Source organism: Homalodisca vitripennis, chromosome 6 (assembly GCF_021130785.1).
Source record: "Homalodisca vitripennis isolate AUS2020 chromosome 6, UT_GWSS_2.1, whole genome shotgun sequence".
Lineage (NCBI taxonomy): Eukaryota > Metazoa > Arthropoda > Insecta > Hemiptera > Cicadellidae > Homalodisca > Homalodisca vitripennis.
In genome coordinates this window covers 12,297,398-12,314,251 of record NC_060212.1, presented here as the reverse complement: position 1 = coordinate 12,314,251, position 16,854 = coordinate 12,297,398, and the positions used below count along the sequence as shown (strand labels likewise).

The window sequence follows — 16,854 nt, the reverse complement described above, 5'->3', positions numbered from 1 at the left end:
CAGCTGACGACCCGTGCTTAGTAATTTTTCTAAATGAATGAGTCCGCCTGCGGCTCGTAGAGCTTGACAAATATTATACAGCCACTGTAGCCTCCCATCCCGCGCTTCGGGCAAGACATACGGCTAATAATGGCCATGAATAATTTATTTAGCTCATTTTACTATTTTAAAATATTTAATTTCTTAAAAGTGATAAAATTTAACTCGCTGTTAGTGTTAAACTTCTCTAGTATTGTTTCAACCAAAACTGTCTAAGGCATATGCAAAATTAGATTTTAATCAAATCGTGTTTTATAGTTGATAAATCTTTAAAAATAAAATAATTAACTTACGAACTCCTGATATACCGGAGTTTATCCAATAACCCTTTTTTATTTTAAAACATATTTCAATGAAATGTTTACAAAACTATAACTCCAAAAAAATAATGAAATATCACGGCCTATTAAGCAATATCTGACTTGAATTTCATTTTTTAAGTTTAATTTTACACACTAGAACATATTTGGTCTACATAAATTCCAAAAATAAAATATAAATTAATAATATAAAAATACACTCGAGAACTTCATGCAAACAGTAAAATGCCTTTCCAATCAGATAACGTCCTAATTTTGAAGAGCTACATAAATTAGCACCAAAGAAAGAATTGAATTGTTTTATGTGTAATTTCAATTTCTCTATTTTAACTAATTTTAATTTCTGAACCTGGAGCTATGTTCTGGAATTTTAAACAAGGTTTTAATAAAAAAAAAATCAATGCAATGTTAAATTAATAAAGAGAGGAATATTTAGATGCTATCTGACGGAGAATATTCGCTGAAACTCTCTCGCCATCCGAGATCACAGACGACCAGCAAATTCACGTAGGAAAAAACTTTAAAAAAATTCGGAATAAAACATTTCTCCAAAAAACTATGCCATAACTACTATGCCAAACTATGCCACATTCCACCCTAAGGTCAAAAGCCTTAATTGAATAGTAGAGAATACAATTGTGCTCATTTGACAACAGAAAGTCACTCCTTTTCGAAAAAATAAGGCAACGGCGGAAATTGCGGAGGGATTATAATGGAACGCTGGTTGAGATAAACATATTATAACTATGTGAAACTATTGGTTTCAAGAAAGTAGTAAAGTACAGTAATGTATAGTAGATTTTACGTAATGCAAACATGTACCATTTATTCAAATGTTTTTTTAAAGCAACAATTGGCCTCAATCTGTCAAGTTTGAAATTTCAGTTTTTTAGAACCGGACTAGACTACTTCAACACCGTTGAGAAAACTCCCTGAGTATTTGAGGATTTGAACAAAATAGTCCAGTAAGTGGGTAGTCCAAAACATTAGATTAGTGAGGAAGGCCACAAAATCTGTTGTAATACTATTTTTGAGGAATCTGATTGCATCCAGAGATTCTAATTAAAAAGAAATTGTGGAAGATTTATAGCGTTAAACCCTCCTTTGGTCATCCAAGATACGCCTATGGCCATTATGACAACAATAAAAAAAAGAATAAATAAAATGAAAACACCTAAATAAGGTACAATCATATGAGATTCCAGCATGTGACATATGCCTTCACATACAACTTCAATATTATACAGTCATCGTTTTGTGACTTGGTATGTTGACTATTATTTTTAGGCTTCCACCAAAATTATAAACATATCAGGCTTAAAAGCAAGCTTTTGAATTAGTTTCTGGATAACACTACTTAATAGGCTCGTGCAACATCATGTTTTGGGTCGATGTCCGTCAGAAAGGTTCCTCCCCGTGTGGGTGAATTTTTTTAATGTCTCAAGTGTAGGTGGGATACAACTATGAATGAAAAGGCACCTATATTTGAAGTATATACCTTGTTTCGAACCTTGTTGTATTAGGGGCTATGGTATTAGATAATTGCATCGAACTTAACATTTATAGCTTTTATTTAAAGCAAACTCTATCATAGTACGATAATATACCAAAGTAGTTACCCTCTCGATCGGAAGCATAATTTAGTTTGAACTTAGTGTTCCGTGACTAAGTTCTTACGAATCTCTAGAATGTTCCCTTGTAGCTGGTTTATACCTTCTGGTTGTACCAAACAGTTTTGTCACTTATATCTGGGCAACCCTATGTATCTCTACGAACGGTATATCACTAAACGCTATGATCTAGATATTAGGGTACTGGACTAATCTAGTTTAGGATGACTGTTTGAGAGGGTGGAGATTCCTTAAAATTAGAGGCTTTTTATAGTCTGAACCTGAGAGAGTATTTGTCTCCGCAGGAGGTAGCATTTACATTACCACCAAACTTACCCAACTTACTTACTCCGGAAACAACCGTAAAGGTTATTTTTACGTCTACGAAAATGTTACGTTGCTCAGCTCCAAGATGAATATTGAGTAAGGGTTAAAAACAAAAAATAAAGAACATATTCATTCCAGATCTAACGTACCCCAAAAATATATAAAAAATAATCCAGTATCAAATACAGTATCAAATTTTAATATCGAAGGATATAAAGTAATAGAGCCTGGATTATCTCATCTGCAGTAGAGTTGCAGCCAGGATCGATCTAAAGAAAGGCTTCCCGTCACCGAGTCCAGCGACCTACATAGGAAATGGATTAATTTAACTTTGAATACGCTCTCTGCGGGTAGCTGCATTTAATTTGACTAAATCCTGCCCTGCAGCATCCAGACTTGCGACAGACAGTACTCGATATCATAATCGAGTTTATGCTTCCCGCCACCGAGTCCAGCGACCTACATAGGGAATGGATTAATTTAACTTTGAATACGCTCTCTGCGGGTAGCTGCATTTAATTTGACTAAATCCTGCCCTGCAGCATCCAGACTTGCGACAGACAGTACTCGATATCATAATCGAGTTTACGCTTCCCGCCACCGAGTCCAGCGACCTACATAGGGAATGGATTAATTTAACTTTGAATACGCTCTCTGCGGGTAGCTGCATTTAATTTGACTAAATCCTGCCCTGCAGCATCCAGACTTGCGACAGACAGTGGTCGATATCATAATCGAGTTTACGCTTCCCGTCACCGAGTCCAGCGACCTACATAGGGAATGGATTAATTTAACTTTGAATACGCTCTCTGCGGGTAGCTGCATTTAATTTGACTAAATCCTGCCCTGCAGCATCCAGACTTGCGACAGACAGTGGTCGATATCATAATCGAGTTTATGCTTCCCGCCACCGAGTCCAGCGACCTACATAGGGAATGGATTAATTTAACTTTGAATACGCTCTCTGCGGGTAGCTGCATTTAATTTGACTAAATCCTGCCCTGCAGCATCCAGACTTGCGACAGACAGTGGTCGATATCATAATCGAGTTTATGCTTCCCGCCACCGAGTCCAGCGACCTACATAGGGAATGGATTAATTTAACTTTGAATACGCTCTCTGCGGGTAGCTGCATTTAATTTGACTAAATCCTGCCCTGCAGCATCCAGACTTGCGACAGACAGTGCTCGATATCATAATCTAGTTTACGCTTCCCGCCACCGAGTCCAGCGACCTACATAGGAAATGGATTAATTTAACTTTGAATACGCTCTCTGCGGGTAGCTGCATTTAATTTGTCTAAATCCTGCCCTGCAGCATCCAGACTTGCGACAGACAGTGGTCGATATCATAATCTAGTTTATACTTCCACTCACCGAGTCCAGCGACCTACATAGGGAATGGATTTAATTTAACTTTGAATACGCTCTCTGCGGGTAGCTGCATTTAATTTGACTAAATCCTGCCCTGCAGCATCCAGACTTGCGACAGACAGTGCTCGATATCATAATCTAGTTTATACTTCCACTCACCGAGTCCAGCGACCTACATAGGGAAATGGATTTAATTTAACTTTGAATACGCTCTCTGCGGGTAGCTGCATTTAATTTGTCTAAATCCTGCCCTGCAGCATCCAGACTTGCGACAGACAGTGCTCGATATCATAATCTAGTTTATGCTTCCCGTCACCGAGTCCAGCAACCTACATAGGGAATTGGATTAATTTAACTTTGAATACGCTCTCTGCGGGTAGCTGCATTTAATTTGACTAAATCCTGCCCTGCAGCATCCAGACTTGCGACAGACAGTACTCGATATTATAATCTAGTTTATACTTCCACGTCACCGAGTCCAGCGACCTACATAGGGAATGGATTAATTTAACTTTGAATACGCTCTCTGCGGGTAGCTGCATTTAATTTGACTAAATCCTGCCCTGCAGCATCCAGACTTGCGACAGACAGTGGTCGATATCATAATCGAGTTTATGCTTCCACTCACCGAGTCCAGCAACCTACATAGCAAATGGATTAATTTAACTTTGAATACGCTCTCTGCGGGTAGCTGCATTTAATTTGACTAGATCCTGCCCTGCAGCATCCAGACTTGCGACAGACAGTGGTCGATATCATAATCGAGTTTATGCTTCCCGCCACCGAGTCCAGCGACCTACATAGGGAATGGATTAATTTAACTTTGAATACGCTCTCTGCGGGTAGCTGCATTTAATTTGACTAAATCCTGCCCTGCAGCATCCAGACTTGCGACAGACAGTGCTCGATATCATAATCGAGTTTACGCTTCCACTCACCGAGTCCAGCGACCTACATAGGGAATGGATTAATTTAACTTTGAATACGCTCTCTGCGGGTAGCTGCATTTAATTTGTCTAAATCCTGCCCTGCAGCATCCAGACTTGCGACAGACAGTGCTCGATATCATTATCTAGTTTATACTTCCACTCACCGAGTCCAGCAACCTACATAGCAAATGGATTAATTTAACTTTGAATACGCTCTCTGCGGGTAGCTGCATTTAATTTGTCTAAATCCTGCCCTGCAGCATCCAGACTTGCGACAGAGAGTGCTCGATATCATTATCTAGTTTATACTTCCACTCACCGAGTCTAGCAACCTACATAGCAAATTTAATGGATTAATTTAACTTTGAGTACGCTCTCTGCGGGTAGCTGCATTTAATTTGACTAAATCCTGCCCTGCAGCATCCAGACTTGCGACAGACAGTGCTCGATATCATTATCGAGTTTATACTTCCACTCACCGAGTCCAGCAACCTACATAGCAAATGGATTAATTTAACTTTGAATACGCTCTCTGCGGGTAGCTGCATTTAATTTGTCTAAATCCTGCCCTGCAGCATCCAGACTTGCGACAGACAGTGCTCGATATCATTATCTAGTTTATACTTCCACTCACCGAGTCCAGCGACCTACATAGCAAATGGATTTATTTAACTTTGAATACGCTCTCTGCGGGTAGCTGCAATTTAATTTGTCTAAATCCTGCCCTGCAGCATCCAGACTTGCGACAGACAGTGCTCGATATCATTAATCTAGTTTATACTTCCACTCACCGAGTCCAGCAACCTACATAGCAAATGGATTATTTAACTTTGAATACGCTCTCTGCGGGTAGCTGCATTTAATTTGTCTAAATCCTGCCCTGCAGCATCCAGACTTGCGACAGACAGGGCTCGATATCATTATCTAGTTTATACTTCCACTCACCGAGTCCAGCAACCTACATAGCAATGGATTAATTTAACTTTGAATACGCTCTCTGCGGGTAGCTGCATTTAATTTGACTAAATCCTGCCCTGCAGCATCCAGACATCCGACAGACAGTACTCGATATTATTATCTAGTTTATACTTCCACTCACCGAGTCCAGCAACCTACATAGGGAATTGGATTTATTTAACTTTGAATACGCTCTCTGCGGGTAGCTGCATTTAATTTGTCTAAATCCTGCCCTGCAGCATCCAGACTTGCGACAGACAGTGCTCGATATTATTATCTAGTTTATACTTCCACTCACCGAGTCCAGCAACCTACATAGCAATTGGATTTAATTTAACTTTGAATACGCTCTCTGCGGGTAGCTGCATTTAATTTGTCTAAATCCTGCCCTGCAGCATCCAGACTTGCGACAGACAGTGCTCGATATCATTATCTAGTTTATACTTCCACTCACCGAGTCCAGCAACCTACATAGCAAATGGATTAATTTAACTTTGAATACGCTCTCTGCGGGTAGCTGCATTTAATTTGACTAAATCCTGCCCTGCAGCATCCAGACTTGCTACAGACAGTGGTCGATATCATAATCGAGTTTATGCTTCCACTCACCGAGTCCAGCAACCTACATAGCAAATGGATTAATTTAACTTTGAGTACGCTCTCTGCGGGTAGCTGCATTTAATTTGACTAAATCCTGCCCTGCAGTATCCAGACTTGCGACAGACAGTGGTCGATATCATAATCGAGTTTACGCTTCCCGCCACCGAGTCCAGCGACCTACATAGGAAATGGATTAATTTAACTTTGAATACGCTCTCTGCGGGTAGCTGCATTTAATTTGACTAAATCCTGCCCTGCAGCATCCAGACTTGCGACAGACAGTGGTCGATATCATAATCTAGTTTACGCTTCCGCTCACCGAGTCCAGCAACCTACATAGCAAATGGATTTATTTAACTTTGAATACGCTCTCTGCGGGTAGCTACATTTAATTTGTCTAAATCCTGCCCTGCAGCATCTAGACTTGCGACAGACAGTGCTCGATATCATAATCTAGTTTATGCTTCCCGCCACCGAGTCAGCGACCTACATAGGAAATGGATTAATTTAACTTTGAATACGCTCTCTGCGGGTAGCTGCATTTAATTTGTCTAAATCCTGCCCTGCAGCATCCAGACTTGCGACAGACAGTGCTCGATATCATAATCTAGTTTATACGCTTCCCGCTCACCGAGTCAGCGACCTACATAGGGAATGGATTAATTTAACTTTGAATACGCTCTCTGCGGGTAGCTACATTTAATTTGTCTAAATCCTGCCCTGCAGCATCTAGACTTGCGACAGACAGTGCTCGATATCATAATATAGTTTATGCTTCCCGCCACCGAGTCAGCGACCTACATAGGAAATGGATTAATTTAACTTTGAATACGCTCTCTACGGGTAGCTGCATTTAATTTGACTAAATCCTGCCCTGCAGCATCCAGACTTGCGACAGACAGTGGTCGATATCATAATCGAGTTTATGCTTTACTCGACAGATCTGAAATTGTTTATTCCATGCTAAAATATCGAGTATAGTTCGAATGAATGATATCGAATATGTTGTATTATTACCACGTATATTTTCATACAGTTTTGTATAGTTTTATCACTTGTTAGAGTATCGTATGAAGGGTATAATTGTATTTCAGTGCAATAGGTTAAAGTGTGATGTTAGTTACGATAACATGTTTTTGTTTGACGTTATGGAACTGTTTCATCTAGTGTGATGTAGATTTTAGCATATCAATAATTAAAATATAACTGAATTCCAATGTTTAAGACTAAATTAATGTAATTATCTGTCCTGTAAAAAGTGCACTCAAATACTACTGAGGAAGAGTCCAAATTACAAATTTCGAAACGTAGTGTTGCTTAAATGATTTTGTTTAGTAAAATACACTTGTGTTATCAACGCTCTTGGTAAGGTTGGCACCAACATTGTTTTTCTGCTTTGTCAGATTGCCAAACAAACGCAGTATACTCGTACAGAACATATGAAAGGCTAAAAACGTAAACTTAACTTTACAATAGATTATCACGACAATTCATGTTATTATATTTAAAAAAAATATAACAATCAATAACAGAAAACTAAAAACTAGATAACCATTTACAGCAGTTAAAAACAATAAATTGATTTAAAATCAACAATAAGAAGATAATAAATTGGATAAAATTTAATAGACAGGTCTAAAGAAGGAAGACCCCTCTTTGATCCCTATCAAAGAGTCATTATCGGATAGGATATCTTTCAACGAAGCTGGTAGAGTTTTGTTGCTTTGGTACAAGGAGTAGTGTGGGTGTTAGACAAGAAAATGTTCAACTGTAACTACAGTGTTACATGTTGCGTAGGCTGGTCGTCTCGTCTCATAAGATGGTGTTACTGATGTTTTTGTTACGGAACGATAGCAAATGTCCTATTACGATAAAATAATATAAGTGGTAAAATTGAGCTGTTTATCTACAAGGAGTAGTGTCATGAGTCAAATGCTGTTTGCAGCAAAGAGCCTCTTGATTACCAACGGCGTCATTATTCAAACTCATCCTTTCCAGGAAACGTTTCCGTTGCGCTTCAAGGGATTCCATGTGATCAACCAACCGTTCTACTTCGATGCTGTATTCGCCGTCCTCAAACCCTTCCTCAAAGAGAAGATCAGACAGAGAGTAAGTGTTTCATATCATCTCTCAAGTGTATTAGACTAAGCAAGTGTTAATAAGTAGTGGTGAAATGTTACGGATATCTCTCTTCACATTATAGATATCGGGTTCTGGAATTCTCCACACTGCTGGAAAATTTAAGTATGGTTTTCCATAACATTAATTACAACTAAACACGAAAATCAATAACTGTAAATATTTTTATAAATATTATCATATTGTCTTGCAGAAATATTTAACATTAAAAAAAAAACTTCCAAAATATAAGCCTATGTTTATTGGGTACAAAATGTCTTTATTAAAACCTTAAACAAACAGAGTTTTACAGCTTCTAACCCTTATATATATATATATATATATATATATATATATATATATATATATATATGTTCGTTTTACTAGTGTTTTTATTATACCTTTTTTAAAATGGCAAAGCCGAAATATTAAAGGAAATTTATACCAAGAAGTCCAATAATTGTTATAATAGAGCAATTCTGCATTTATACACACGAAGTGAATATATATAAATTTATATATATATATATATATATATATATATATATATATATATATATATATATATATATATATATATATCAATATACATATAAACTTACAGATGAAGTTTTTAACGCCTACCATTTTAAGCAATTAAACATATGTATTCATATTTAATTCTAAACAAAGCATATCTCTTAAGTGAGTACAATCATTAAGTTTCATAGCTGTGTTTTAAATTAATGGTCCTAGAGCTATAACCAGTTATGTACAGAACACGCAAATAGAAAGTCGAAAGCTACTGGTTTTAGGACACACGCTCACGTAAAGTTTTATCAAATGTTTATTATTTTTAATAAATTATACATTTTATAGACACTCTAATCAATCATTACAACTGATTACCAATCAACGATCGTTATACTAATTGATAGACGTTGTTAGAATAAGCCCTAAGGTAGAGTAAGGTCATGGTTCAGCCTATCACGATAAAGCTCCGCATCTTGCGGATGTGTATTACTGGTATTGCCAGTTAGCTTTAAAATTTTTTGACCGTTCATAATAAGGCAGAAAAGTCTTAAAATTTATATGTGTTTTCAATTTTTCGATAACAAACACACGTTCCGAAAAAAAGCATATAATAGCATTGACACCAGCTGCATAAGCCTCATTAAGAGAAAATTGATTTATTATTATTTGTATTCAGGGGTGTAAATCTGGTGTATTAAATTACTGTATATTGCCATTTGCCCGATGTGCTTTTATAGACCAAAGTTAAATTAAACCAAGGAAACTACCTACTTAGTTACGTTGGTTTATGATATGACCTAAGGATTAAAATCTGAAGAGCTTAATGCAGTCGACGTATCTGTTCCAGATATATCTTCACGGGAAGGATCTGAATTCCCTCCACTCTTATGTGGACGCCAACATACTTCCAGCGGAGTACGGAGGACTTCAAGGGGAGCTGGACAACACGCGCTGGAGACAACAGCTCCTGGTGCTGGAGGAGGAATTCATGGGTAATACTCAGTTAATACTACTAACACTTAGTGTTTGACATTAATAGCTTTCTAGGAACTGCAATAATTGTACTTGCGAAGTAAAATATGCTCGATTATCTATATCTATTCTAATTGTGAGAATCATTTTAGTTAATAGTTGAGTTCATATATATAATCCCGAGACCGACTCAAAATCTCATTTATAATTATAAATGGGTTTGCGACCAATTAATAAGTTATATACATATATAACTTTAAACTTTTGCGCAAAAAATATCAGTGCAATGTTATGGAATCATTTCGGGTAAACTTTTAACTAATAAACCGATACTACGGAGTATCAATGGATGTTAAGAACGTTACATAAGATGTAGCACACAGACGTACAGACAGAAGGACCTTTTACTTTTCGTCCCTAAAATAAAAAAAAACCTCTTCCTTGGACCAAAAATATTTCACATACTAAGTCTCTAGGACCTTTCTATAGAGTTGTCGCACGTACAGACAGGACAGCAACATCATTTTACACAGGTCCCGTGCAAAACAAAACTGTCAGTCATCACCCAATAAATAAATTACTTTAAAGCAGTTTTCTGCGACCAAATGAATGTAATAAGAAAGAGTTATGTTTCTTTTGCGGAATGTAATTGTAAAGGGGGGATACTGGAGATGTGCTTTTCGAAAAATCTGGGCATGAAAGAACGAAGCAGGAGTTTTATTTCTATTTCAAGGGATTGTAATGCAATTCGTAAGTCATAAGTATATAGTTGCAATCTTTACAGAATTGTAATAATTTTGAATCATCCTTTTCTACAAACGTTTCTTGAATGTTTTCATTTTAGCTGACTAGAACGCCGAATAATAAATTAATAGCAATACATCCTTTTAAGTATGGATAGTAACAAAGGTGATGTACGAAGAGTTAATTAAAAGTATGGTTTATACGGTGACAAAACAGTAGTAATATTAGCAAGCAGTGTTTTAATCCTAGTAATAATTGTGAACCAAAGTAACACAGAGACATTAAAAAGTTTCAGTTTCCGAATAAGGTCACATAAAAGGAAGGGTTGAAGATGAAGCATACATAAGTAAAGTTTCACTGAGTCCGGAGATGAGAGGGGAGGGAACACAGAACTGCTTCTACCCCTCCTTCACAATCTCAACCCCTTCAGTTGCGAGGATCCTTCACTGTAGCAGCCTCCTTCACTCGCCACCTATAGCACTTCCGTGCGATAACAATCATGTTTATACCGTAAATGTGGGACTTTATCGGCATTGTGTAAACATGAACTGGGATTAGTGTTGACATCCTGTCATTTAGCGTCCTGTTGATTGGACTTTCAGGACTTGCTGACGCTGCAGTATTTTTCAATAGGTCCTTTGATGTCTTCTCGCATTAAATGAATCCTTTCGGTAAAAAAGTATTTTAAAAGTACAAAATGTTTTCAGATAGAAAGGGAATTCATTATTGACAACTGGATTCCGGCAGAATTACAATTTCAAAAGAGAAAATTATTTATTTTGTGTTTTTATTATGTCTATAAAACTGTGTATTCGTTCAGGCTGTTGTTGTGCAATGCATTAATTGGTTTTTAATTGGTAATAAAGAATACATTCATTGCTATAAGAGTAAGCGAATGATTATGAAAACGTTGTGTTATTGAAAACTCAACGGATTATTGTAATCGCCATTATAGAAGAAATCCGAGTAGATGTCAGAGTATATCGAGTGTATCTGGTTTGATCGTAAGTGCCCCTGGCCGTCAGTGCGGGCTTCGCACTTCTGGCAAATAAAAAACTACCATCGAGATAGTACCTTAATTCAAGCTCAAATCACTTGAGTACTTGTAAATGTAGACTTTAAATTTTTATATTTATAATAGATATGTATGTATAGCCTAGTAACAAATAGGAAATAGGGACAGAGTTGCCAACTTCCTGCCGACTTCGCTTCCTTTCAGAAGGGAGAAAGAAAACAAGAACCGATTATCATAATGACATTTAATGTTCACATTGTTATATAAAATCTGTTGTCTGTAATAATATAGTTTTATATCCAGTAAAAGAAACTGTTAAGAAATGGTGGCCCCCGAATAATACAAAAATACTAAAAATACATATATTTACGGCATCAAAAAGAGAGAAAATTAAAAGTTGTGTGATGACGAGGCATTTGAAGTTTATGAGGATATACTAAAACAAATTTAGTATTATAAGCTAAGCAATCATTTGGGAAGTGATAAAAATATGACCCTTTGAACAAATTAGTGTAGCTTAAGGTTACTCTAAACACAACATGATAATAGAATATTTGGATAGGTGTAACTATAATAAAACTTCTCATATAACAAAATATTTATTGTACTGTAAAACGAGTTACAACAATCTATACGAGAACAAAATAGATTTATTATGTAATAAGCCTATAGATTCTCAATATTAATTACTGTTAGTAATAAAAAACATGTTTTTATTTACGGGCAAAGCGATTTTCATCAACAAAGCAGCGGCTGAATGGGTTTGCTTTAAATGCAATTTTAGTAAGTTAAGTAAAAGCAAACATAATTAAATAATAGTCAATTAAAATGCAGACGAAAGTAGTTAAGAAATTTAATTTTAAAAATAAATATCTCGAAGCAGCCTTTGTATGCTACAAAACTTTTGGCTAAACCAAAAAACTAATTTACCGTAGCCCATTACCAAGAATTAGGTACTACCAAACTTAACGATACAAGTACTTATGAAACCTTTGAAGGTTTATTGAAAAATGAAAAAAAAAACTTCTTTGATGGCTAACTAGAGGTGGCACAAACACTCTTCACATCTCTTAATTTTAAATGACATTTTAAAATGTGTTGGTAAGACGACAGTTCAGTTCTTTCAGTCAAAATTTAGATAATGATATTAATAGCTATATAAAAGTATAGCAACGACAAAAGATAAATGCTGACATTAAACATAATTTAAGAATAAAAAACTGTAAACTCTTAAATGAAAACTATTCTTAATAGTTATGATCAGCTGATGTTAGCCAATCAGAAACGAGGTACCGTGACTAGCGCTCCTATCGGTGTAGTACGCAACTAGCGCCTATAACCGGAGAAGAAGAATATATGAATCATGGTAACTTATTAAGTACCGTAAACTTAGGCAAATACCATGGAATTTAATGAATAATCATCAGAATCGACGTGGTATGGCGTACTCTTATCTAGTAGTATTATGTATATGGCAATTTTTAAATATTTTTGTTGCTTAGATTAATCTGTTACTCTATGTTTGTATTTATATTCGCGTGTTATACTTATGTTATTTTACTACTTGCCGGTAAATTTTGTTTCTTGCATTTAGCTTGGCTATCTATACTACCACTCTTATTTGTAGTTTTCCTATGCATTTAAGTTAAAGAGTGATAGCTAGATGTGTGTGCTCATTCTATTCTGTTACTCTTCTCGTATAGTTATCATTATTTATGAATATTCTTGTTATTTAAGTTAACTTGTTACTTTGATCCTACATGTTACTTACTATTATATCTATTAGTATTTCATGTAAACCGTACATTGATGTTATTTATTAGTACATGCTTCACATAACCATATGTATGCTTTAGAAAATTAAAATTGGTCTACTGATCGATAAAATAAATCACTGCCTATAGTATCTTTTACTTTCATATCCTTAATCACCTTTGATTTAGCATATATTTTTGTGCAAAATGTGATAGTTTATAAAAGAAATGATCCTTTTATCACTATAAACTTCATCAGAAAAGCGAGCTCTAATTTTGGGACAACTTTTAGTAGCATATATCTATTAATATTTTCTTTTGTTTCAGAAATGGAAACGTACGGCTACAAGGGGCAAAGTGAACAGCCTGCCAAACAAACCGAAGAGATAGATCTGCTTTAAAGTTGACCTTGTATGTAAATAAATAAGCTTGCGATCTTCACCTTTGTTACCTTTTTCTTACTCTCTGTTATTTGTTGTGATGTTGCAAATACACCTATAACAACTTAGATATACGAATTTAAATTATACATTATTGAATTTTAATTATTGTCTAATTTGTGTCTCAGATGATTGATTTTATGCTTTAAAGTTTTGTTAAAGTAAAGGAATGGAGAACATTTGAAGTGAAAGTACAAGGGTTAGAAAGTAATAGGAGTGAAATGTGTATTTATAAAGGGGAAGGGTGTTGATTTATGTATATCTGTTTAATATATGTAATTAAATACTAAATTATGTAATATTGTGCGAAATAGAAAATTATTACCATAAAAGTATTTTGGAATTAAAAAAATATAAACTATACAATTATTATTTAAGCTTTAAAATGGTTTCATCGTTTTGGATTTTCAAATAAAAATCTAAAATTTTTTTAATGTTGCCATATTAAATTTACCAAAAACTATGGCATTAATATACATAAGTAAGAATGCCGTATTGAAATAAAGATAATATAAATAGCTTTTTTAAAGATTGTAGTTTAGTTTAATAATCGATAAAACATTCTGGGAGACGTTGATGTTTTAACATGTTTACAATTTAAATACGATAAAATTATCATTTCAGTCTAAACACGAAGTTGTTGTGAGTATCAGTAAAAAGTTGTCTGTGAGAAATGCCTTATTTATTTTCTAGTTTTATTTATATATGTGTGTGTATATTTTTCAACATTTCTTCATTTTACTACAAGTAAAAAAATGTTTTGTTTTGTTATTGTGTACTAATTTAAACTTTGTCATCTTTTGAACAAGTTTCACTGACTCCCATACACGCACAAACATTTAACGAACATTCTGTTGTTATGTAGATAGGTTATTGGTTGTTGCAAAGTTGAACCGTTTTATGTAAAAAAGATTTCTATTCCTGTTTTGTAAAGGTGTACATTTAGTAGAACCTATATCAATGTAATATTTTATATTTGAGTGTAATTAGTTTTTTATGTCGTTACGCTTCAAGTGATAATAAATGTGATTTTGTTTCTCATGTGGTAAAAGTGATTATACCCTGCGTTATATGTGTGATTTATTAAATTTAAAATAGAGATTTGACCAATAAAACAGAGAAAAATTAATTAAAAACGCATTTAATGGTACATGTATAAGTACTGAATGAATAAATAGTGCGTCTTATTAGAATGTTTCTATGTTACATTATTGGTTATTTGTGTTTCCTTCTTTTTTATGACGTAGAGCTCAGTAGAGTAGTAAAAAGCAATTTATATTCCGTTTAAAATTGGAAGGAGTGCATAAAAATGAATAAATAAATAAAATACAAGTGTTCCTCAGTTACAAACTAGTTTTCAGGACAGCTCAAGTCAAATATTAATTTCTAACTGCAAATTTTACATGAATTTTATACAACTAATGGAAAGAGATTTCAGGAAGCTAGAGCTCGTTGTAAACCTGGCCCAAAGTAGGAAAAGATTTTCCGGCCTAACTCAAGCGTCAATGGAAGACCTCATCCCGATACCACAGTCTCTCACGCAGGCACTCGGGCTACCTGAGTAGGAGGACTTTTTGAGTCATACATTTTGTGAACAGCTTGCAGAAGTCACCCTTAACAGCATCACGATACTGTGACATATGATCATTCCGTCTCAGGGAGAACACGTATCTCAGCATTGTGTTTTGGAGTTTTTGAATTCTCCGAGCGCCACACATCGTGATACTGTACCAATAGGCAGGGTAACAATTGTAGAAAACTGATAATACTAAAGACTGCATGAGTTAGTTTATTAGTGTGATATGGCATACGAATTATGGAAATAAAACATTTTAGAAGTAATATAATTGTTATAGCTCTACTTACGAACCTAAAAATAAATATTAATATTGCTTTTATTTCGTGCATACAATTAAAATTTGAAAGTATAGTAGGATTTCGGACTTTACCATCATTACATGTTACAAAAAGTATACTCTATTTTTCGGGATTGAAATCCACCCTCTTCTTCAAGTTTAAAAAACGACCCTTAGATACCACTTATTTTTGGCAAATGTTTGAAATTCTACTAGTCTCTTAAAAATTCCATCGTAAAAAACAATCATGAAACAAAGAATTCAAATTCCATCTACAAACATCATTATCTTTATTATCTTTGGGTCAATCGGCTTTGATTGGATTTTTAAATTTCAGAATCACAGTATTCAAGACATTAGGACAATATAATTTAAAGATGTACGTAATAAAAATGTTGATCCCTCGTAATACAAAGAATTGCAAGACAGTTTAGTAGCTAGTTCCAATAAAAACTGCCGAACATGAGTGTAAATGTTTACAGTTTGTATATGAGTTATAACTTCGGGTAATGGTATGTAGGCTCTACTTCATGAGTTATGGCTCAAAGAAATCACATTTTATTTTAATATAAAATATAAGAAAATTACCTTTATTTATCGAAATTATATTTTTAAATAATAAAAACAAGCCATTTTCTCCAGTAATCTATCATATTAATATTGGAGACACTTCATGTCTTTTCCTTCAGTCAATGTTATGTTGCTGTGATGATTATATGCCTATATACAGGGTATCCCATAATCATCGTACGTTGAGAGATAATCCAAGAGATCATTTTCAACAAGAAAAACCTATATGACGTACTCAAATTGTCAATAGTTTCATAGTTATTTTGCTTTTACCAAGAATATACACATATACATAGGCCTAAAAAGTCTACATCTATGAAAAAGCATCTGTATCTTCATTATCACGTTTTGTAAAAAAATCCCTATAAATTTGTTCATCATTCATGCTAAATACACAGTTATAAACATAATTTGTTAATACGTTAATCATGTCTTATGTTTTGAAATGTTTGATAATTGAAATACAAGTATATAGTATTTTATAAATCCTATTTCAACCCCTATGGAGAAAAAAAGGAATATTTTTCATGTAGTCTTCATGAAAATTCCTTATTTTATATGTAGAGAATTATATAAGACACTCGTGTCAAAACGTTATTATCTTTGTAGGTAATTGGAAAGTTGAAAACAAAATATAGTTATTCTAGGGATTGCATCATAATTTCAACTCCCATGTATGTTTGATCTTCAATTTTGATCCTAATTTCAACTTTTTCC

At 34.7% G+C, this 16,854-nt stretch overlaps 1 protein-coding gene across 3 annotated transcripts in view; it reads left to right on the top strand.

The window, feature by feature from the left end:
* LOC124364108 (alpha-tocopherol transfer protein-like) overlaps positions 1-14,752 on the top strand; it is a 45,307-nt gene extending 30,555 nt beyond the window's left edge. For all 3 annotated transcript variants that reach the window (XM_046819306.1, XM_046819305.1, XM_046819304.1), the window contains 3 exons: positions 8,154-8,264; positions 9,634-9,778; positions 13,599-14,752. In XM_046819306.1, the coding sequence (XP_046675262.1) occupies positions 8,154-8,264; positions 9,634-9,778; positions 13,599-13,672 (330 nt within the window). In that variant the 3' untranslated portion in view covers positions 13,673-14,752. The remainder of the gene's footprint in view (positions 1-8,153; positions 8,265-9,633; positions 9,779-13,598) is intronic.
* The last annotated feature ends 2,102 nt before the right edge of the window (positions 14,753-16,854 follow it).